The following is a 24,445-nucleotide window of genomic DNA, read 5'->3' on the forward strand; positions in this document are numbered from 1 at the left end:
TTCTATAGCTGCATTTTTTCCAATGGTTCTTGTGAGAGCTGTTTGCAAATGTCCCACAAAATCCACAAACGGTTCATTGGGACCTTGTTCTATTTTTGTGAAGGTTTTATCTCCATCTTTCTCTGGGAGAGAATCCCAAGCTTTTGTTGCAGCAGCAGCAATCTGTTCTTAAACTGTTATGGGGTAATTAATCTGTGCTGAATTTTCTGCATATTGACCTTCTCGTACTAGATGGTCAAAAGTGATTTGTATATTAACTACTGTTTGCCTAGTTCATTGGGCTTGAATCCTCCATAATTCATGATATTCCAAAAGCCACAACAAGTTTTGTCCAGATTCTAAACATTATCTAGTAACATCTTAAGATAAGATGATATAGCCCCATAAAGAGTGCAATCTTTTTCCAAAATCCTTAATTTTTTTCCAAATCAAAAGGAGTGTATTTTCTCCTTTTTTGACCTGAAGAGTAAAGCTCTTCAATCATAGGGTATGCATGTATTAAATCAGATAAATCCTGTCCTTCATTTTTTGCTTTAATCAGTATCTTTTGTAATCTTGTCTTAGGCTGTGATTGTGTCACTGCCTCTTTCCCTCCTTCCACCCATGAAGGGTTAATTGAGGGAAGTAGGTCAGGGGATGGGAAATGTTCCTATTGTGAAGTGCCACACTCAGAATTGTACTTAACTCCATTCTTATCTGATTCTTCATCTTTTTCACCTAGTTTAGTTGGCACCCCCCCACTCTTTCTTCTTTTTCCTTATTCTAACACTTATATAATTTCTTAAAGCCAGTTGTATTAAGTTGTATGCATAAAGCGTATTTTTGGAAATTGAGTTTGGATTGGAATTGTAGTATTCACCTAGTTATTCTCCTACTAATTTCCATTCTTCTGGATTTAATTCTTTTTCCTTAGAGAACCAAGGAGATGTGTACTGTACAGTTTTTAAAAGATCAATGATCTGCTCTCCAATTATAATTAAACCTTGATTTTTTAATCAGTCTGACCAAGCTTTCGACACATTTTTCTTGAAGAGGAAAAGAAGGCTGTTTTCTAAACATCTGTCCCATTTTAGTTGAAATTCTACTTTAGCTCTTTAACAAAGTTTCCTTGTTGTACTCACCCTAATTTCTGGGTTGAGGAGACTTTTCCACTGAAATCAGGATTGTGTATGACCCACGTTCGGGTGCCAAAATGTAATGTTCTTCTCTAAAATGTATTGTTCTCTGGGAGCAGGTTTCTTGGGGAGCTTTTGGAAGCAAACCTTAGTTTCAGTTTAGAGTAATAATCACCCCAAATGCAGCCAGGAGTTAAAGTCCAAATCCTTTATTTTCTCTTTCAAGTACTGTCTCCTTCCTTGGGCCCAGTTAGCTTTCTTTGAGGCTTATCTCTCTCCTTGGTTCCAAGAGCTCCTGCTGCTAATCCTTTGCCTCTGCCAGCTTCAGCCTCCAGCCAGCACAAAGGTGGAAAATGGAATGAATCTGTCTCCGCCTCCAAGAGTGAGCTTGTGTCTTAGTGGGCTTGTCCTTTAGTGGGCTCCTCCTTATATATGCTCTCTTAAAAGTGTTAATCTTGTGGAACTCTAATAAGTACTAAGTACATTAGTGAACTAGAAAACTGTTAAGTACCATGCTAAATCAGATAATTATTGTCTCTATCAATTCCAGTGACTTAGTACCTTGTAAGAATCATAACAGGTCTGTCTCCCAAAGAGATCATAAAGGAGGGGTAAGGACCCACGTGTACAAAAAATGTTTGTGGCAGTTCTTTTTGTAGTGGCAAGAAACTAAATGAATGCCCATCAGTTGAAGAATGACTGAATAAGTTATAGTATATAAATGTTATGGAATATTATTGTTCTGTAAGAAAAGATCAGCAGGATGATTTCAGAGAGGCCGGAAGAGACTTACATGAACTGATGCTAAGTGATGTGAGCAGAACCAGATCATTGTACACAGCAACAGCAAGATTATGTGATGATCAGTTCTGATGGATGTGGCTCTTTTCAACAATGAGATGATTCAGGCCAGTTCCAATGGTCATGTGATGAAGAGAGCCATCTATACCCAGAGAGAGGACTGTGGGAGCTGGGTATGGATCACAACACAGTATTTTCATTCTTTTTGTTTTTGTTTGCTTGCATTTTCTTTTTCATTTTTTTTCCTTTTTTATCTGATTTTTCTTGTACAGCATAATTGTGAAAATATATATGGAAAAACAGCACATGTTTAACATATTAAATTACTTGCTCTCTAGGGGAGGAGGTAGGGAAAAGGGAGGGAAAAATTTTGGAACACAAGGTTTTGCAAGGATGAATGTTGAAAATTATTCATGCATGTGTTTTGAAAATAAAAATCTTTAATTAAAAAAATAAAGACTCTAAGTTACAGGTAACATCAATGGAAAAAATATGCAAGAGTTTCTCACAGCAATTGATTCATAGGTGTGGGCCAAAGAAAAGAGCAAGGAAGGCAAAAGCAGCACATTTCGCAGCTGTGACAGATATATTCTCTGAGGATTATTGAATAACAAGCTGGTACAATGAAGAATGCATGTCATTTACTAGCACACAGATCTTGACAGCAAGGATACATTTTTGGGGAAGTCTACTTTGATTGGAAGATAAATTCAGCAATTTCAGACTTAAAAAAAAACTGCTGCATAATATTTAATTAATTAAAACAGTTAAAACTTCCTATCTTGATTGCAACAAAACATATCATTTTGTGGATCCAAATTGAGGAGTGATTCAAGAAAGATAACGATCTCTAATAATGGAATGGTATTTTTCTCTGTCAAGACCAACCCCACTATAGTTATCTTTGATTTTGTCCCCTTTTTCTCTTTAGGGCTTAGCTTCTCTTGGTTATTTCCTTGAAACATGGCAAACCCTCCTCATATATCTAATAAATTTTCAATAGATCTTATCCTTTGAAGAAATTATTCTACATCTCTTCCCTTTTCAACAAGATTGCAAGAACAAAGTGTTCATTAAACTTGGTGCCTCTTTTTGCTACTCCTCAGCATTTTCTGATCTGGCTTCCTCCTTTATTTCTAGATTAAAAGGGATGTTTTAAATTACCAATGATCCTTTAATTGTCAAATCTTATGGTCTTTCTCAGTCTTCACTTTTGCTATCTTGTTTCTATGATATTGATCACTTTTTACTCTTGAATTCTCCTTCTTTTCTGAGCAGGAATGTTCTTTCCTAGATCTCTATCCACTTGTCTGACCTGTTCTCATTCTCCTTTGCTGGCTCATCATGTAAAATCTGGCAAGTGATTTTAGACTGGGAAGGAAGAAGAATGTAGAAGATGCATGGGAAATGCCCTAGTTTACGAATAAGGAAATTGGTTGCCTGGCTCTCTTGAAATGAAGATAACTGGCCTGATCTCATTCCTCAATGATTAGCATAAGTTTGTCCTATTATATCTTATTCATTTCAGTGATTCTGACTCTGGAGCTGTCATTGCAGAAACTCATTATCAGTCCTCACTGTTGCTCCCTTGTTTCCACTTCTGTCAAGCTGATCCCCCTCCCACTTAAGATCCATGATGCTCTGTGGAATGCCTGTTTCAAAGGAAACAAACTTCCTTTCATCTTAAAACTTTTCCCTTTCTTACTTCTTCCAATTTCTTACTCTCAGTGAGACACAGCTTCTTCTTATGACACAATACCCTTGGCCATTCTTTCCAGCCCTACTTGCACTTTAACTCATATATCCAACTCACTGACTGAGGTGGGGAAGTTAAAATACTTTTTGCTTCCCGTTACCATTTCTGGATTCTCTCTCTACCATCAGTTAGTAGCTTCTCCTCCTCTGACATTCACTCTATCCATGTTTATTATCAAATTCTATTTGGCAATTAAAGTCTTTACTAATTTAACCCCAACTAGTCTTCTTTACATTGTATACTATATCTTGCTGCTCCACAAACAAGATATTCCAGGCATTTTCTTTTGGCTGTCTCCATGTCTGGAATGCTCTCTTTCTACTTATCTCTGCCTTCTTGCTTTCTTCAAGTCCCAAGTAAAATCCCACCTTTTAAAGAAAGCTTTTTTCAATCCTTCTTATTTCTAGTACCTTCTCCCTGCAATCTCTGGAAAATTCTGGGGCCCCTACTCTGTTCTGATTATCAATTTCTAATCACTGCCTATTCTCAAGGTAAATACCTGGGAATCTCTGTTATAATCAGCAGTTTCTAACTGCCCCCTTCCCAGAAAGAGATAGCTTCAAGGACATTTCTATAACTCCTCCCTTTTCCTACATACAGTTCAAATATTCTGCTGACCCCTACAAAAGAGGCAGGACATTGACCATGTCCCTAGCCAGTTAACTGGCTAGAAGAAACCTAAACCTATGATTTTTCTAGAAATGTACTATCACTCCAAAATAATAGATTGTGACTCACCTACTATTCCATCTATCTACTTAGCTATTCCTCCTGAGTATATATAACCTCTGTTTGTAACTCCCCTCATTGAACTTCCCTGTTTGAATAAGACAGAAGATTTTTCCAGATTCTTTGACCTTCAATTAATATTTTACTTTATTTATTCAATACCTTGTTGATCTGATTTTTATGTAGATTTGATACCTTTGTTAATTATTTCCTATTTATTCTTATAACAATCACATAACTTTTTTGCAAGTATTTGTTTGCTTCTTGTCTCTCCTATAAGCTCTATGAGGGCAGAGATTCTCTTTTAGCTTTTCCTTGTATTTCTAGTACATAGCAAAATGAATGGCACATAGAAGGTACTTAATGGATATTTATTGACCTATTGGTCATACTTGTGGCAGTCATCTTTTTATTAACCAGGAAATTAACTTCTTCCGTAATGATTTCAATGTTTGCCCCAATCTTTGTCTCCTCCCTGACTTTTGCCTTCATGATAAGGGACTTCAACATTCATACTGAAGTCCATCAAACATCACTTTTATAATATAAATTTTCATTTTTTAGAACTGCTTTAGCTGCATCCATCCCATAAATTTTTGTGAACAGTTTTTGTCATATTTTCTTTGAGATCCCCTTGCTCCAGTCTAAAGAAAAATGTTAATTATATTTTTTTGGCTATAATGATACACTGTTAATTCATATTGAATTTGAAGATCATTAAAAGTTCCAGATCTTTTTCATATTATCTGTTGTCTAACTCTCCAGTGAGAGAAATGAATCAAATTTAACAAATGAAATAATCACAAAAAAATAATAAAGAGAAATACAAATTCCTATACTCAGATTTCTATTTTATTTATTAAACATCTTTAATTCTTCATCCTGTCTGCCTATAGCACTATTTATCTTGAGGTCCTTAATCATCTTAGTTGTTTTCCTCTGAGTTTTCTTCCACACATCACTGTCTTTCCTAAAACTAAACAAAACATTTCATATGTATGGTCTGATCAAAAGCAGAATACAATGGGATTTATCTGCTCAGTACTGGATACTGTTACTCTCTTAAAGAGATTTAAGATTGTAATAGCTTTTTTCACTATCACACATATTGAGCTGACAGTTCACAAACTCCCCAGATCTTTTTCAGACAAGATGTCGAATCATGTCTTCTCATCTTGTAATTATTTGATTTTTTAAAATTCAGTTCTATGATGTCTTCTAAATAGACACAGAATGTTAATGATTACATCTACTTATCTAAGTAGTTTCAAATGTCCTTATTATTCTGCTATTTAGATTACTTCTGTCCATTCTGTCATAAGGTTAGCATGAAAGATTTTATCAAAGGCTTTCATGAATTCCAAATTAATAATGATGCTAGATCTATAATCTTCTATTGACCTACCAATTTAGTAACCTTGTCAAAAAAGGAAATTAGCTTAGTTTGGCATAATCTTGATGAAGCCTTATTGATTTTTAATGATCACCATTTACCTTTTTTAAGATGCTCACAAATCATCTTTTGTTCACATAAAAATTACTACTGGCAAACTTTTTAGTAAGATAATCTAACTATTGTACAAATACCTAGTTTGAGTTTTGTTTTTTAAAAAAACTGAAATGCAGAAGAAGATTTTTAAAAAACAGACTTTGTAAAGATCATGACTGACTTGGCAGTACAAAGACATGGAATGTTGGAAATCCTAATCTTAATACAGTCTCAAAATTTATTATTAGTTACTTAATGTTTCTGCTTTAAATTTATCTGTCATAAAATCTAAGGAAAAAATTAAACAATACTCTTATTGAAGTAGGGTTCTATATAAAGAAAGAATTAAAAATTTACCAGAGAAAAACACTGTACTTTTGCCTGAATTGTCTGATTTTGACATCAGAGCATTCCAAATTTAAATAAAATCTCACAAATTATCTTGTGCAAAGAGATTAGTTATGTTAAGACTTGAGCTCTTAGGCTGCCTATAGTTTCACATGCAAACTTATAGCTCTCCAAGACTGCCAATTTCCATATCATATGAATTATATTATATTGTATTGTATTACATCAGATAGGATCATACTATGTTGCTCTAAACTACATTATATCAAATGTTATATTATTATGTTACCTTATTGTTGTTGTTGTTACTGTCAGTCATTTCAATTGTGTCTGAGTCTTTATGATTCCATTTGAGGTTTTCTTGGCAAAGATACTGGAATGATTTGCCATTTCTTTCTCTAGCTTATTTTACAGATGAGGAAATGAGGCAAACAGGGTTAAATGACTTTGTCAGGATCACAAAGCCAGTAAATGTCTGAGGCTAGATTTAAACTTAGATCCTACTGATTCCAGGTCTAGTGCTCTATCTACTTCCACTTAGCTGCCCATTATGTCATATTATGTTATATTATATCAGAAAATATGACAGCTCTTTTATTAACAGATTACAAATGCAGCTCTAGTGTAATATTACCAAACTGTATGAAAAATGATCTTTGGTGTTTAGTATACATATGCTTTTAGGGTGGTACACTGGTAAAGGGGAATATTAGATGAGAAATGCAGACCATCACCTGTTCTGCAGACTACAGTGCCAGGGAGTTGCATGGGAAGAGATAGAATAAGTAATGTTCACACAGCCATTGTGTGTCTGAGTTGTTAGCAAGTTCTATCTACACATAGAATAAATCATTAGAATATTCTATACATAGAATAAATCACTTATAAATCATGATTCATTTAATAAGTCTGTTATCCTAATACAAGTGTTTTGGCATGGCAAGTTACCTATACCTCAGAACTAATCAATCAATGAACAAACTTTAAGTGCCTAGTATATGCCAAGCCCTGGGGATACAATGACAAAAAATGACAGTTCCTGTTGTCATGGAACTTATATTCTAATGTACATACAGAACAAATATATATTTATGTACATAAATATATATATATATATATATATACACACACACACAGAGTATAAATATAGAATAAATACAAGGTAAATAGAAAGACAGAACATTAGCTGTAAGAGATTATCAAGAAAGTTTTCTCATAAAACATGGCCTTTGAGCTAAGTCCTGAAGATTATGATTATACCTCAAAGAAGGCAGAGGTAAACCAGGAGTATATGCTAGGTATAGCGAATAGCACAGAGATGGGAGATGAATGTCAAGCATGAGGAACACAGGGAATGCCACTCTGGTTGGATTGTAGAGTTCAGGAAGAATACAATGTTTAATGAGACTGGAAATACAGTTTGGAGTTAGAATGTAAAGGGCTTTAAAAACCAAACATAGGTTTAAACCCCATGCAACAAAATTAATTGCTCTATGTAACATATACATTTGAATACTTACTAAGTGGACTTTCTAATCCTCCTTCTAATCTCTGAAGCCACAACAAAATGTTTTTTTCATTTATAGTTTGATCCAATGGAAATGAAGCTACTTGGCCCTGTGAATGGAGATCCACTAAAACAAGAACTGGTAGTGGAGGCAGATGCTTGAAATAAGCTTTCAGTATTCCTTTCCCCACCGGAGTAGTTTTACTATAAAATGAACAAATCAACAAGTTAATATTTTATTTCTAAAACAAAATACCCACGGTTATATTTTGATTGAAATTAAATTTCAAATCTGTGTCATATTAATAATTATTATTTCTAACAAAGACCTAATGTAAAATTTTCTGAAGAATATGATCTTTTGTGACTTCTAAGAAGAAATATATGCTGTGCCTAATGTTGTTGGAGACAGATTTCTTAATATTAATGTATCATTAATATTATTCTTAATTTTAAGAGGTAATAAAATTTAAAAAATATCTTTAAAAATCAAGTCCAAAATTATTCAGTTGTTTCCATGGTCAATAATTTCTGTTGAGAAGTTGGTCACGAATCAGAAGCAATACTTGTTTGGTTCAAAAAAGTTTTAACTAATAAATATATTAGAAAACACCAGAGCATATTTCATCCTGGAATGGTTCATCTGAATACCAAAAATACTTTACTAAAACATTATTTCAGCTATGACCTATTTTCAGAGAATGAATACTGGAGAGGAAAGCTCTGGTATATTTTTTTCATATAGTAAAAACTCAATTATGACATTTTTTTCCAAGATGGTTTTAGCTATAGTAAAAATAAAAAATATGTCATATTATCCTTACAGATTTAACCAGCAAGGGATGAGTGTTTCCAGGTGTTTTTGCTTTAGTAAGGTTAACATCTCTTTTTCATCCTTGTGATTTAAATTGCCATCTTTGAACAAAATAAGTAATGGTTTCTTTAGTTTTAAATACAGGGGAAGATTTTCCACTGTTATTTCTGGCTGTTAAATGAAAAAACAAATAGAAGAAAAATTAAAGAGGGAATGAGGGGAGAGGAGGTAGGAAGACAGAAGAAAGGAAAAAAAAGAGGAAGAAAAAGAGGATATTACCTTCAGTAAAACTGAAGAATACAACACATTCTACTCTTACAATTTTACATTTTGTCAAGCAAATATTTTAAATGTAGGTTTCATTTAATTGAAAACTTTCCTGATTATAAAACTCAAGTTTTGTTTTTAAAGATGTCATTAACATCTATTCACACTATTTGAACAAGCACTTCAACATATTGAAATTAATATTAAAAATATTGGTAATTCAAGTATTAACATTTTAAAATAAATTCACTGATAAAAAGCCTTACTTATTTAACAAGAATATGAAACTTCTAGTAATCTCTTTCAAATTTATTACATTGTAATAAGGTTCATCTGGAAGATCTAGGATCTAAAATACCAAAAGACACATAACAAACAAACACATTAAAATGATAAAACTTATTTTAATATTCAAACTATTAACTTACCTGATATTTCTCAAGGGAAAAATTAAATTTTGATGTCAAAATTTTCAGATTTTAAATAAAAAATATCACTTAGTGCTTGATAATATCTTACAAAGGACTTTTAGGGTTACTATAAATAAATGAAGATATGATAAAAGCTGATCTACTCTACTATCCTTGCACTGGAAATAATAACAGAAAAATATGTCAATATATAACACAGTGCTAAACCATATATTTTCACTACTAATTAAAGGAGATTTGGGGGAGGAGGGGAGAAATTTATAGAAAACAAAATATGTGATACTGGTAAAGGCTATGGAAATAATGTATTTCTTAATCCAATTAACTTTTTTAAAGCAGACCTGTAATTTCATTCAAAGGTCACACACAAACTTGTAGTAAAGATACTTCTCATATATTTGAGCATAATTTTCTGTTTGCACTCTTCTTACACAGCCTTTCCTTTAAGAAATATAATAAAACTCCCTGTTTCTTTAAGTTTGTTTCAGTTCAGGTGAATCATTATCTTTTTCCTCTATCTTCCATATCTCTTCCCCGACCCTTGTTTGCATGCTTTAATATATTCCTCTTCCTATATACTGTCTTATGTTGAAGGTTTTTTTTTTTGTAGTTGTTGCCTTTATCTATTTTTTTTCTAATAATGTTGTAATATATGTAGTAACAATAATGTAGTCATAGCTGTTTTGTAAAGGAAGCATGTTATTCTACCACAAAATCTTATCCCACTCACTTCTATTAACTAACAATCACATTAGCCTTACAAATTATCCATATGCATATTAAATTTTTATAGTAGATTTAAAAGTTGTATTTATGTAAGTTTAATAATAACAAAGCAGCGAGGCTTCAATCCACTGGTCAAGGATAGTGAAAGCTAAAAGAGTATATAGATACAGAGAGAAATCTTTTTTTAGGTTTAGTTTTCTTGATTTTGAATATCACAGATAATATAAAAATATACTCACAAATATTCCCAACATTGTACTTTTTATTATTTGAACTATATTCTTAGCATCAGAATTAGAGAGCAGAATGCTATCTATCTTCTTTTCTTTGTGTTTGGCAAGCAATAGTGCTGGAAGAGTCACAGCATATTTCTTTGACCTATGGACAGACATAGTAAGATTATTTTAATAAACAAGACATTTTAAGTATGTAAAATCCAAATCAGTTGTCCAAGCAAATTGGGAGACCATGAGGGGAAGAAGCAAATGGAAAGCTTTAATCAGTAGGAAAAAGGAATACAATGCTAGACTAACAAACTTCTAATTACTTGATTCTGGGAGACTGGAATGACTTGGTAGATTCAGAAGTAACAAATATAATTTCAGCTTAATTTTCCAAATTTTCTTCTATACTATGTACTTACTATCAGCATATTGGCAAAGCAACTAATAATTGTCACGCTTTCCTGACCTAAAGACTCTTTAGGCTGAGAGAGATCTTCACCCACTTTTGATTACTACCTTCCATTCAAAATTCTTAATTAAAAGAAAAACTGCAGTGATCTAAATGAGACAATAATGAGGTTCTATATGAATTTTCCTGAGTCATATGCAAATTACTAATTCATATAAAAAACACAGATATTATAAAACTATAAAATGAGCAACTGAGATATCACCCCTAAAATCTGCTCAGGGACCAAAAGTATATTTAAAATCTTAAGCCAAGATCACATCTAAATGAGTACATAATAGCCTATAGGATCAAAAAGACATTTTTAAGAGATTTGTCAAAACAGGAGGACTTCTATGGGTCCCAGACCTAAATCTTGGGTCCAAGACCTAATACTTTCATCAGTGCCATGGGTGACGCATGATCATTGTTTGCATACAATATTAATTACAGAAAGAGTGGTCAGAAAAAAAGGAAGAAAGGGTCATCACAGAAAGTTTAGTATTAGTCATGAAAAATATCCTTCTGTATAAAAAGGTCTTAGACTGTATGAGATATCCTAAAATGAACTATTTAAAACGAAATAGGCTAGAAATGTCTTTAATTAAACAGTCAGCAATTGTAGCATGTGTCTGTAAATCCTGGCGTTCTGGGGGACTGTGATGTGTGCGTATGAAGTCTGGCATGAATACTGTGAGTCCCTACAAGTAAGTATTAGAACCATCAGGTTGCCCAAGAAGGGGCAAACCCACTCAAGTAAGCATTTGCATGCTTACTAAACCTGTCCCACTTGGTGCTAAATCCTTCATTCTGCAGCAAGTAAAACTTCTATACAACCCTAGGCATTATAAATTATAAGATTAAAAGCTTCAAAAATACTGATTACAAGTATCATGTATTAAAGAAAAATGTTTTATATTCACAGATGTCATTGATACCTCCAGAAATAATACAGATTTTAGAGAATAATAAGCTCATTAATTTCACTGATCACATAAAGAAAAACTCTATTTGGCCAGAACAGCTTTCAAACCTACCCAATCCCATCCACTGCCCCTTTGAAAATGACAGGAGAACAAAAAGTACAAGGTCAGAAAAATCAGAAAGAGGATGAAGTAGCAATTAGGATCATTCTAGTGATGGCCTTAGACTGAATTAAGAGAATAGGTAAAGTGTCTTACTTAACCAGTTTATTAGTATACCACTATCATACAATTTTCTTGGAGAGAAATCTAAATTTTGGGATAAATAGCATGTTAGTACTGCTATTTGTATTCAACTGTTTACTGAACAATTATGTTCCCAAGGAGATTATGAAAAATTTCTGGATTATTTTCAAGTATTTATTAAAACTAAAGAAAGTAAAAAACTTACAGGATCAAAGCATCATCTTCAGAATAGAATCCTGTGATGACAAAACCTTTTAGACTGTTTCCTGCTTCAATGAAATTTTCCTTTTCTATAAGTATATAAAAATATGCCAAATTTTAAAATGTTTCTTTAAAATTATGTAAGCTTATAAATCTGAATTAATTTATTTAAAAAACTGTATTTCTCTTACAAACAAGAATATAAGATAAACAGAAGAAACAAATTTAGAGATATTTAAATGTTAATATTTTACTTTTAGCAGTACATTTTAAATACTATATTAACATACCTAGAGGTTTAGTTACCAAAAAAAAATAATCCTAACATGTATATTCTTTTACTCTCTTCTACCTATTTCTTCCTACCATTTGACACTCCCCTTCCTACCTGTCATAATGCTGACCTGGGACCCCACAGTCACATCTTTATGGATCTTTCTTTATGAGTTTGAACCTGAGCTTCAGATATTATATTCATTTCCAACCCTCTTTTTAGATTGTGCTGATTGTGTTAGCTGGCCAGATCCAAAAGAATAAAAAAGAAATTAATATTTATTTTGTACTTGATGTGAAGAAAGGTTTACTTTAGAGACTGCAAAAAGTATCTTTATAAAATAATCTTGTATGTTAAAGTGTCTTAAGATAGTTATTGTAATCATTACTTGTGTTTCTACTCTTATGTTAAATGGTTATTAACTTTAGCTGCTTTTTCCTTTTACAATATGTGTAACATTTGCTTTTTTAAACACCCCACCTTCATATCTGATCAGCATAGATCACTACAGCTCAGAATTCTTGAGATCGAGATGTGCCAATTTGCCCATTTGATGCCTCTTTTGCTCCCACCTAATAATCTGAACTTTTTTCACATGAACATATAAATGATTTATAGTTTAAAATATTGCCCTTCCATAGTGTCATCTGTATTTAATAAAGAATTAATCTAATGGAATGAAACTGTAAAATATCAGGTTATCAGCTGGTAATGGAAGAAAGATTTCTTTGGAAAGAGCCTTCTCCCCACATCATAAGTTACCACAAACTCCTTCTTTTTTGGTTTTAAGAATGAGATCTAAATTTCAAAATGGTATTCTGTCATATGGTTCTTTCTTATTCTCTTATAATTACTTAAACCAAGTCCTAAGAACAACTTGCTGAAATGAATACTACCAACTTATACAACTTTAAGTTTCTGAACTAACAATTGATTTTATCAGTAAATAGGTAAAATTAAGTAGGAAGAGGAGGGGGCTTGTTCCAGTATCCCTCTTTTTTTAAGGTTTCTTGATAAGTAAGCTTTTAAACAAAGTTAGCTGATAAAATCCTCCAGTAAAGGTTGAAGTTATTCATATAAATTTTTTGATTTCTTTTCGGTATAATTTCTGAGGGGTATACTTAAAAGGCATCAAAAAGATACCTTAGCAGAGGGGCAGCTAGTTGGTGCAGTGGATAGAGCACCAACCCTGAAGTCTGGAGGACCTGAGTTCAAATTTGACCTCAGACACTTAACATTTCCTAGCTGTGTGACCCTGAGCAAGTCATAACCCCAATTGCCTCAGCAAAACAACAACAAAATCTTAGCAGAAGTTGTCATTTTATGTTGTATTTTCTTAGTACAAAAATATTGTTATAAACTTAGATTAAAGAGAGAAAAATTAATGATTATTAAATATTAAAAACAGAATGAAAAACTGACAGTATTTTACAGATGTATTTTTAAAAGTTTCATGGAGAAGTGCTTCAATTTTAGAAGATATTTAAAAAATGATAATAGCCATCATTTCTACAGCATGTTCAGTTTCACAAAGAACTTTACAAATATTATCTCATTAATAAATAACAAATAGTAAAAAATGACTTCAAAAATGCATTTAATTGGCAAGTATTTAAATTTACCTTCTGTCATGTTTGAGCTAAATATTGCCAGAACTGACACACTAGAATAGGATGTTAATTCTTTATATAATTCCCCATTTAAATATTTTTCTGCTTCTTCAATAGTCACTATCTTCACTGGACATGAAATTCGGTTTCTGTATGACACATATAACAATATTCTAAATTATTTTAAATCAATATTTCAGCATATAAAAATAAATAAATTATACTTTATACAGACACATTAAATATTACTATTTTGAAACATAAGCAGTTTTTAATAATATATCAATGACCACAAAGTTTTGAAACATGAAAAAGTTTTCTATTTAATCTCCCCTCTGTTCAATTATTTTACCTTGCTGATTTTCTCTATTCTCAAAGTTGCAAATTTAAAAATTCATAATCAACTGACTCATAATTAGAAGTTATATCTGCCTATATGCCATTTTAATAGTGAAATATATATACTTACAATCTTATGAATTTCAGGAGATATTCAGCTCCTAGAATACCAGTATAAATTACTGGCTTCTCTCCCTCCTTAAATATCTTTACAATAGGATATTCAGTGATATTTTGTTTTGTACAAACATTAGACCAATCTCCACAGTTGATACTAGTAAATAACATATTGGATACTCCTAGATGAAAGAAAAAAAATTTTTTTTCTACATATCAAACTAAAAAAAAGCCATTCAGAATTATTTTGGCAAGAAAATACTGTACTTACTCTATGAAATACAGGAATATTATCTGGGATATGATTTGAATGCCGATTTAAAAGCATGTTTAACATCAAAGAAATAAATGATATAATGAAATATGCTAATTTTAGGTTAAATGAATAGAAAGGAGAAATAATTAACTTGGTCCTTGATTAATTATTCTTTAAATTCTCAAGATTAGCAAAGCTCTGAATTGTATTCACTTAAAAATTATTGATTAATATATCCATTAAGAGTTCTTCAAATTAATATAAAGTGTAGGATTCAAGAACCTGTACCTCATGACTAAATTTTCATTCAGAAATAAGAACTGAGTTTTGGAGTTTATTTTTTTGAGATGGGATATCCCTATCTCACCTAGGACAGAAAGTATTACTTCTCAGGTTCTATCCTGATACTGATCAGTATGGAAATTTTGACTTGCTCCATTTCTGACCTGGGCTGGTTTGCCCCCTTTTAGATATCATGGTGGCTTATGCTTCCAAAAGCTCATCATATTGGTTGTCAGTTTAAATACAGACCTCCGATTTATTTAGCTCACTGCAGCTCAGAATTCCCAAGCCTAAGTAATTGCAGAACTCACCACAATGCCCAAGCTCAAGAATAAATTTTTTTTGTCAAATATCAGTCACATAAGTGATATAAAATTAAATTTAAAAATTTCCAACTCACATGAAAAGCAATATGATGGACTAGATACTTCTGTTAATGCTCACTAATTCTCAAAAAAGGAATAATATAAACCCTCTTCCCCAAAGAGAAACTCTGTATCAGACAGAGATACAGAGATATATATCACAAGTAAGCAAAACTCTAACTCTGCAGCCTGATGCTCTTCAACCACCTGAAAAGGAAGGGAGAAGATACAGGCTGCCTTCTAGTTTAAGTCACCTTCCCCTCCCCCACTTCAAGTTTGAAGAAGTCATATTTAGAACATGTTCTTCATCCTTATCCAAGCCTAAAAAACTGAAAGATACTAATTTAGAATAGCCAGAGAAGAATGGAAAAAAAAAAAAAAAAAAAAAAAAAAAAAAAAGCCTAGTTCCTACTAGGGCAAAGGAGCAGTATGAATAGAAACCTTAGGCCTAATGGAAAGGCAATTCAAACCCAAATGTGGCCAGTTCCACTACCACAGAGGCTAATGTCAGGAACAACAGCTAGTGAAAATTCACCGAAATGGGAGGAGGCTAATGCAGCTTTGCAGTATAGTTCTAGTGGTATACCTATTAGGCAAGAAGGAAAGAATCAGAACATGAGTAATGGGGAAATATAAGAAAAAACCAAAACTCCCAAATGCCAAAAACAAGGGGGAAAAAAAACCTCCAGAGATGCAGACAAATCAACAGAGAGAATCCTAAAACCAAAAGATAGGATGAAACTAAATTCTCAAAGATATTACATAGTTCTCAACAAATATTACAAGTCAAAGAAGAGTAAAGCAATTAAACACAAAAAATTGGGCAATCTCAACTAAGCACAAAACAATAAGAATTTTCAGAATGGATCAAAAGAGAAATAAAATCTATAGGAAGAAATTACAAATTAATATAGGTCAGAATTTAGAGCTCTCAAGGCAAATTTCTAAAAACTGAAGTATACTAAAAATAAATAAATTCATCAAAGAGTTGGTCCAAATAAATGAAGACAGATTAATGGATTTGAAATATACAAATAATGAAATGGAGAAAAATCTGGCAGAAGAGAAGTGAAAAGCAACCATGTTAAACAAACACATTATTTCTATACATGCCAAAGTCTTTGATTTTGAAGACAGGATGCTTATAAATAGTTTACTAATTACAAGTCACCCAGAAGAACATGACAAATTAAGATAATTGAATATCATAATATATGGATCATCTTCCAAAAAAAATTTTATGCTTCAAATCCTAAGATACAAAGTGTTTAAATTCAATAGTTCCAATGTCAAATGACAATTGATGGCAGAAAACCAAGGGTATTTCAAATAAAAAAGAAAGAATAGTCAAATAACAAAAAGTATTCTGTACCCACAAGAAAACTTCATACACAAGTGGAAGAGTATATTCTGAAAAGCAAAGGAAGTTAAGCTGTAACTCCAAATGGCACAGCAGGCTATAAAGCTGATAATTATAACATTACTTCAACAAAAGCATTAAAAATTTGTATTTATGCTCCAGCTTCTTGGGAGAGAAATGTGAATACAATATGTCATTTGCAAATACCTTAAACTATGGAAACATAAGAAAAATAAATAAGCACAACTACAAAGGAAAGAGTAAACATTAAAATAAATGTTCGAATTTTAAAGGTTATTTTTTAAAAGAAAGAGAAAGACTGACTTATGGCATAAAAAAACAAACAAGGGAAACACCAAAAGATTTTAAAAAAAAGACAAGAGGATATAGATATAAGCAAATTTAGAATATAAAAATGGGGAGAGTAATACTGGAAGAAAGAGGAAAATAAGTAATGAGTAGGTGATGACTAGACAGAAAGAGATTTAGGATCAAACAACTTTTAAGTGTCCAAAGTCAAATTTGAACTCAAGTCTTCTTAACTCTAGGTCCTCTAAAAACAGAACCTTCCAAAGAATGAGAAAAGCAAAAGAAAAGAGAGATTAAATCTGAAGGAGTAACAGTGTTGGAGAGAGTTATGAAGAAATGTCTCAACACAACAGTAAGTATCAATGAAGTTAATTTTCATGAAGGAGGAAGATGACTGTGATGGGGATCTGAGATAGCCTTAATTTGGGGGAAATTGGTGCATGAAGGGGAAAGGTAGGCCAAATCAATGACTGATATGATTTTATACACACATCTTTATGTAGGAAAGAGAAATGGTAATACCTAAAGGAAGATGGCACCCTTTGAGTGGAGGGATACAGACCTAGAGAGGAGATAACACAAGCTACATAAAGAAGAATGTTGAGAGCAGAACAAAAAGTCAAATTGGATGGTACAATTTAGGATACAGTAATTTCTACCATAAAGCATTCCTTCTATCCAAATTACTTACTTCATTAATGGAGAGAATAAAGCACTACAAAGAGAGAATGAGGTAAGATCAGTACATATAATAGAAATTGGTTAGGCACCATTACCAGTTGTTTTGACCTTTGACTTGCCACTGGACTCCATTCTGAAGGAGAGAGTAAGGCTGATTAACTTTTGCACAGCTCTATTTCATTCAAATCTAATTCATGTAGAAGTTAAAACATTATACTCATGATGTCATAAGACCTCTTTGAGAGCAAAGGACAAACAACAACAACAACAAAAAACTGATTAGAAAATTGGTATTTCAAAAGCTTTAATGCCATGAAAAACCTAAAAAGATCAAAGAAATAAATAAGGACATAGATTATGAATCAGAACAAAATTTTAGAATAGAAAGTGTATTAATGACAAAAACAAAGCACAAAAATTCTTATACAATACAAAAATTCCCTAATAAATAAAAGAAGTTAGAAGGAGAATTTAAAAAAATAATAATTAAGAACTATTTAAATGAGAGAGAGGGGGGGAAGTTTCAATAATATAGAATAAATATAAAGTAAGGGAAGAAGGAGATCAGGCAGGAAAATATTTAAATAAAATCCTAAAACTTAAGGAAAGACATGAAGAAAAAAAAAATCTAACTTTCATAACTGTCAATCCTGAAAACAAATGATAGAGGCCATGCAACTGCTGTGGACTAGAGAGGAAACAAAAAACACACAAACAAACAAAAACGTCAATACTTTAAATTCCTAACCTCAACAACCTTAAGGGAGAAGTGAAGGCAGCCTAACATTGAAAGAATGAGACCAAAATAATCACTATAAGCAAAACGAAAAAAATAAGAGGATTAACTGAATAGGCACTGTAAAAATTTAAAACCCAAACAAATAAACTCAACATAAGTATGAAAGAAGAAATCTTGAAAATTCAAGGAGTGGACAAATGAAAACTAAAATGGCTAAAGAATTTTTTTAAAGTATTAATAGTTGATTTTTTAAAAAGACTAACAAAACTGGTAATCCTTGAGTTTATGTGACTAAAAAGAATAGTAAAGAAAATAAAAGTACAAAGTGAAAATTCAACAAACCTGGAATAAAAAGAATTTTCAAAACTTACTAGAGTTATAGAAGTCAAGAAAACTGAGAATTCAAAATAAATACATTACCTATAAAATATAATATATCCAAATTAACAGAGTATAAAACAACTAATATAACAAATACTGTTTCAAAATTTTTTTTAAAATGCTGGCAAAAATGATACAGCAATTTATCCCCAAAATCATTCACTATAATCATTTTGTATTCAGACAGGGACATGAGGACAGTTCAGAATTAGTAAAACAATTAACATCAATAAACATTAATATTTCAATATTCTTTATAAAAATAAGACAAAGAATATTAAATATAAAATTGTAAAATTTGATATAAAGATCAGGGTTTTTAAAAGTATATACTTTTTTCAGTTTCTATTTTATTTTTAATTTATGGAATTTGTGGAATAAGATGCTTATTTTAATTAATTTAATTTGTGGTATGTATTCTATGAATAAATTTATTTAATTTATGGAATAAAACAAGCATTGCCATAACACAGTATAATAAAAAAAAGATTGCACATGAAACTACAAATCTGCTATACACAGCTTGCTATTCCTTTTAAATATAGCACAAAATTATCAAGTAAACTTTTTTTCTTCCTTTTTCACTTCTTGCCTTAGGGATGACCACAATAGACACAAATGAGGTGTGTATATGTATATATATATATATATATATATATATATATATATATATATATATATGTGTGTGTGTGTGTGTGTGTGTATACCTACCTATATATATACATACATTTATTTATATATAATATGCTCACACATATATGTGTGTAAAATTATTCTATACATGCTTCAGCTCTTTCTCTAAATGCAGCTAGCATCTCTCTTCCTATTTACTTTATAGTTATTTAGGATATTTATAATAGACAAAATAACTTATTTGCTCCAAGGTTTTCTTAAAAAATATTGCTGTTACAGTATACAATATTCTCTTAGTTCTGTTCATTTTGCTCTTCATTATTTCATTTAAATCTTACATGTTTTTTCCTAAAATCACTGAGCTAGTCATTTCTCGCAGCACAATAATATTATATCACAATCATATAATACAATTTATTCAGTCATTCCCTAATTGATGGATATCCCTGCAATTTCCAGTTTTTTGCCACAACAAGGAGAGTTGCTATAAACATTTTAGAACATATAGGTTCTAATTTAATAACTCTTTGGTCATAATTCCAGATTGCTCTCTAAAATGTTTGGATCAATTGCATATACATTATTAAGTTCAACAAGATAGTTGTACCACAGTGTCCTATTGTGGAAATTGGGCTTACTTTTTATAATTTCTTGCAATTCAATTTGACTGGTTTCTCCTTAAAAAGTACTGAAAATACCCTCAAATTTAATTCAAGCAAAGGACTCCTTTCAGGTTTGGCTGAAGGCCACATAAGTTACCACTCTGGGCCTCATTCATTAAATATTTACAGATAGAAGCAAGGGTTGAGGAATGAGAGTGAAAGTGGAACATTTATCTGTCTTTTCTGAACTGTTTAAGATGTAATAGGAGTATCACATTTTGTTCCATTACTGGGCTTAAACTAACAAGGTAGTCTGAGACCAAGGCCCTCCAGTAAGCTAGTCAGAACATTACAGAAAAGAATAATTTAAATACAGCAGAGCCACAATTGGAATAGCACAAGACCTAGCAGCAGCAACACTAAAAGACCACAGGTCTCAGAATACTATCAGAATCAAAGAGCAAAAGAACTGCAGTTGTGACCTAAAATATAATATACAGCAAAGTTAAGCATAATCCTGAATTTTAAAAAAAGGATATTCAATAAATTACCAGACTTTCAGAATTTTGTCACTAAAAGACCTGAACTAATAGAAAATATGACATACAAGATCCAAAAGAAATATTAGGTAAACATCAAAGTCTAAGTACAAGGTACTTAATAAGAACAAATTATTTATTTTTTATACATGAAAATGTAAACTGTATGGCTAAGATTGTCATCAATAATTGAGTAGTTTGAAAGAAAAATGGATATGAGTATGATGTGATTCCAGAAAAGCAAAATCATGTAGGAAAAGATAAAAAGCAATTATTTCAAAAATGAGGTGCAAGAGGAAGAACTGATACAGTGGAAGTAGGTGGGAAAGAGAGTTGGTAATTCTGGAACTCTACTCTCATTGGGAATGGGTTAAAAAGGGAACAATGAATATACACAGATATGTGTGTGTGTGTGTATATACATACACATATAGACATATACATACATGTGCCTATAAATAAACTTATAGAAGGATATAAAAGTCTTCTAAATGCAAAGAGAAGTAAGAGAGTAATGGGTTAGGGAAGGGGAGGAGATACGGGAAGGATTTTTAAAGAGAAATCTACTCATATCAGATTTGAGTTAAAGAGAAAAAAACATACATTTAGAGGGGAATAAAATTCTTCTAAATTTATAAAGAAATAAGGTGGTAAGGAAATAGGATAAGGAGAAGTAGGAAAGAGGGTGTAGATTAATTGGAATGAGGTAAATAGGGAACAACATATATATATTTGAAAAGTTATAAAAATCTTCTGAATTCAGATAGAAACATGAGGGCAAGAGAACAGAGGGAAGGAGAGAAGACAGAGGGATTCTTGAAGAGGGATTGGTGAAGTAATAGGAGGGCAAGATAGTGAATAAAATTAATTCAGAGGAGTTAGGAAGAGTAGGAATAAGATGAAGTGTAGAAGCAAAGCAGAGGAGTGAGAAGAGATGAATAAGATGAGGATAACAAAGAAAATAGAAAGGAGGAAACTAAATCACAAATGATTATAGGTTAGAATGTGGATTGGATGAATACGCTTATAAAATAGAAACAATAGACTAAAAATTTGAATTCAACAATATGTTGCTTTCAGAAATTGTTACAAAAATGAGAGCATAAAATAAATATTGGCAACAGAATTTATTATGTAAAAGAAGCAGGAGTAGTAATCATGATCTCAGACAAAGTTAAAACTAAAATGGATTTAAGTAGTAAAGAAAAATAGAGGAACTACACTATATGTTATATTGAAGAGGGGACCCTGCAACTCTGAAAATCCTTGAAGGAGAAAATCTCCTTCAACTCTGCCTCAGTGAAAGACTTTGCCCCAGGGACAGTTTCCTTGTTATCTGGGTGAGGTTGACTCAGTCCTGAAACTCACTGAATTCAATTCAAATTCTAGCTGGAAGCTAAAACCCAACTAGGAGCCAACTTTGGACTCCACTCATGAGTCCGCTTCAGCTTGGTGCCAAAGCCCCCTATTATAAAAGAGCCAAACTAAACTCCTTTCTTTGCAGAGGTTCCAAACATACCAGCCCTATGCTTGGCATGCTAAGGGCTTCTGTCCACTGGAATATTCTTTCCAGTGCCATCCTCTCTTTACCCTCACCTATTTCCCTAACCAGACTTTTTGCTTCTGTCAGGATTTCTAACCTTACTTCCAATCCCGATAATAAACCCTTTTATCAATCTAGATTTTCGGGTCTGTAAATTCTTTTACAGAGAACCTCTGTGCTGACAGAAGGGAGCCCCCAAAACTCCTCTACCCTTGTGCAGAATCCCAAGGAGTTGCAGGGGAGCCAAACCTCTCCATTTGGTTCCCTGAACCCCGAACCTGCCACTAGACCTTATCATTTAACTCCCTAACCACCAGAAACCCTAATTTCATTTTGGTAACCTAAATCTAAACCTCATTATGTCATATTAATTTTAGACTACTTAAAATAACTAGACAGTATAAGGTTGGAATATTGCCATATTGTAGGAAATGATGAGCTGGTGGATTTAAAAAAATACAAAGAAACTTGGATTTATAAAGGAAGATGCTATCTACCTTTAAAGAAACAAAGTGGAAATAAGCACAGGATAATTTTACATAATGGATGTGTGTGTGTGTGTGTGTGTGTGTGTGTGTGTGTGTGTGTCCCCACACTTAACTATAGCCTTCTTGGGGGGAGGGGAAGGAAGGGGAAAAAATATGAAGTAAAAAGTACAGAGCAGAGAACAAAAGAAACTACAAGGAAGCAAAGAAAAGATGGACAGCTCTGAACACAATAAGTACTCCTATTTATTCTTTTCTTGAATTGGAAATTTGTTGTTTAATATTTTGAATCTTTTCATGTTTTGCTATGCTCATAGCAATGTTTTTTTCTTTTCTTATTTTCTATTTGAGTTTAAAATTTAAAAAAAGAAAAAAAACCTGGATGCCATATTTCAAGGAATCATAATAGAAAACGGTTTATATCTTTTCAATTTAGGGGGCAAAGTGAAAATGGGGGCAGCAGAGTGCACAAATTTTGGGGCCTAGAATCAGAACTTCTCATTTTGAGTTCAAATCTGGCCTCAGATTTACTTACTGTGTGGCCTTGGGCAAGTCACTTAATCCTGTTACCTCAATTCCCTTATCTATAAACTGAGCTGGAGAAGGAGATGGCAAATCATTCCAATATCTTTGCCCCAAAAACCCCGAATGGGATTATGAAGAGTTAGGCTAAAATGACTTAACAACAACAAAAGAAAAGTCTAGAACTAAATAGATTCTTTTAAATACATAAAAACAGAAGTCAAGAGAAATATAGGAAGATAAGTATGTTAGATCAATTAGAAGAAACTATATAATAATTATTTTTTTGATGTTTTAATGGGTATAGAAAAAATAAGTATTCTTTCAGAACCCAATGTCCCTCAAGGATCATTAAAATAAGTTAAATAAGGCAGGCCGAGGGAATGGAGGCAGTTCTGTTCTGTTTCATGGTCTGAGAAGGAAAAAGAAATTAGAATAGGGAAATATACTGAGGAGGAAAGCAAGAAATACTCAGAGGTACTTGGGAAAGAAAAGTACTCAGTATTTTTCATAAAAGGAGTATATGACATGAAGACTATTCCAACATGGAAAAAAAGATGGAGGAGGGGAAAATGGACATCTCAGAAATCTCACTTTTATCTGAACTGGATAAAGAAAGATTGAACACATTCTAACATTTACAGCTACAAACACAAATGATACAGTGTAGAAAAAATATATAAATTTTAATAGAGAAAAATGAAAATAGAGAAAGTCTTAATGGAATAGAGAGAACAGAGAGAAAGCCCTCACTCAATTATCTCAGTGAAGGATAAAGTGGCAGATCCACCATATAATGCTTCTTGTGCCAACTGGCACAACTACCTCTGTGTAATACCAGTGTGCATGATCCTATGAGGTTCTCAACCTGAGTCTAACAAATTGATTATATTGCCCCTCTCTTCATCTCAAAGAAATTTTGCTCTTTTCTGTGAAACAGATTGATATCTATTTAGGATATTGTATACTTGTGTACATCAAATCCTTTACCACAGTACTCATCATCAAAGGTCTTATTCTTCCTCCTGGAACCCATTATCTCACTGCCCACATCACTGAGAAGGAGTTCCAAGGTTAGGTTCAACACCAACAAATTTTCTATTTTCCAAATTTCATATTTGCAAGCAGTTGCCATTATTGATATTGGAACAGAATCTTGAAATAACAGCTTCATCATCATGCCCTAGAATACTTTGGTTGAATGTCCCAACTCCAAAAAAGTTGTCTTTTTTTTTCCATCCTAGTAAGGATAAAGATTCTCTGTAGCAGTAGTTTCTCAGTTTTGGCCTCCAGAAAGACTTACCTGATAATATAGAGTCTTTTGTTAATGATCTTAAGTTTTTCTTTATTCTATTAACTTCACAAAGTCACACAGATTTCAAA

General features: G+C 32.2%; 2 protein-coding genes across 4 annotated transcripts in view; one reads left to right on the top strand and one right to left on the bottom strand.

The window, feature by feature from the left end:
- PTGDR (prostaglandin D2 receptor) overlaps positions 1 to 17,665 on the top strand; it is a 58,559-nt gene extending 40,894 nt beyond the window's left edge. Inside the window, exons 3-4 of the mRNA XM_031952836.1 lie at positions 17,177 to 17,289; positions 17,441 to 17,665. The gene's annotated coding sequence lies outside the window, so the exon portion shown is untranslated. The remainder of the gene's footprint in view (positions 1 to 17,176; positions 17,290 to 17,440) is intronic.
- Positions 1 to 24,445, bottom strand: part of TXNDC16 (thioredoxin domain containing 16) — a 123,768-nt gene that overhangs the window by 5,875 nt on the left and 93,448 nt on the right. For all 3 annotated transcript variants that reach the window (XM_031952834.1, XM_031952835.1, XM_031952833.1), the window contains exons 15-20: positions 14,379 to 14,547; positions 13,922 to 14,058; positions 12,030 to 12,114; positions 10,223 to 10,361; positions 8,570 to 8,730; positions 7,759 to 7,949 (exon numbers count right to left, since the gene is read on the bottom strand). In XM_031952834.1, coding sequence (XP_031808694.1) covers positions 7,759 to 7,949; positions 8,570 to 8,730; positions 10,223 to 10,361; positions 12,030 to 12,114; positions 13,922 to 14,058; positions 14,379 to 14,547 — 882 coding nt within the window. The remainder of the gene's footprint in view (positions 1 to 7,758; positions 7,950 to 8,569; positions 8,731 to 10,222; positions 10,362 to 12,029; positions 12,115 to 13,921; positions 14,059 to 14,378; positions 14,548 to 24,445) is intronic.

The sequence above is a fragment of the Sarcophilus harrisii genome, chromosome 2 (assembly GCF_902635505.1).
Source record: "Sarcophilus harrisii chromosome 2, mSarHar1.11, whole genome shotgun sequence".
Classification (NCBI taxonomy): domain Eukaryota; kingdom Metazoa; phylum Chordata; class Mammalia; order Dasyuromorphia; family Dasyuridae; genus Sarcophilus; species Sarcophilus harrisii.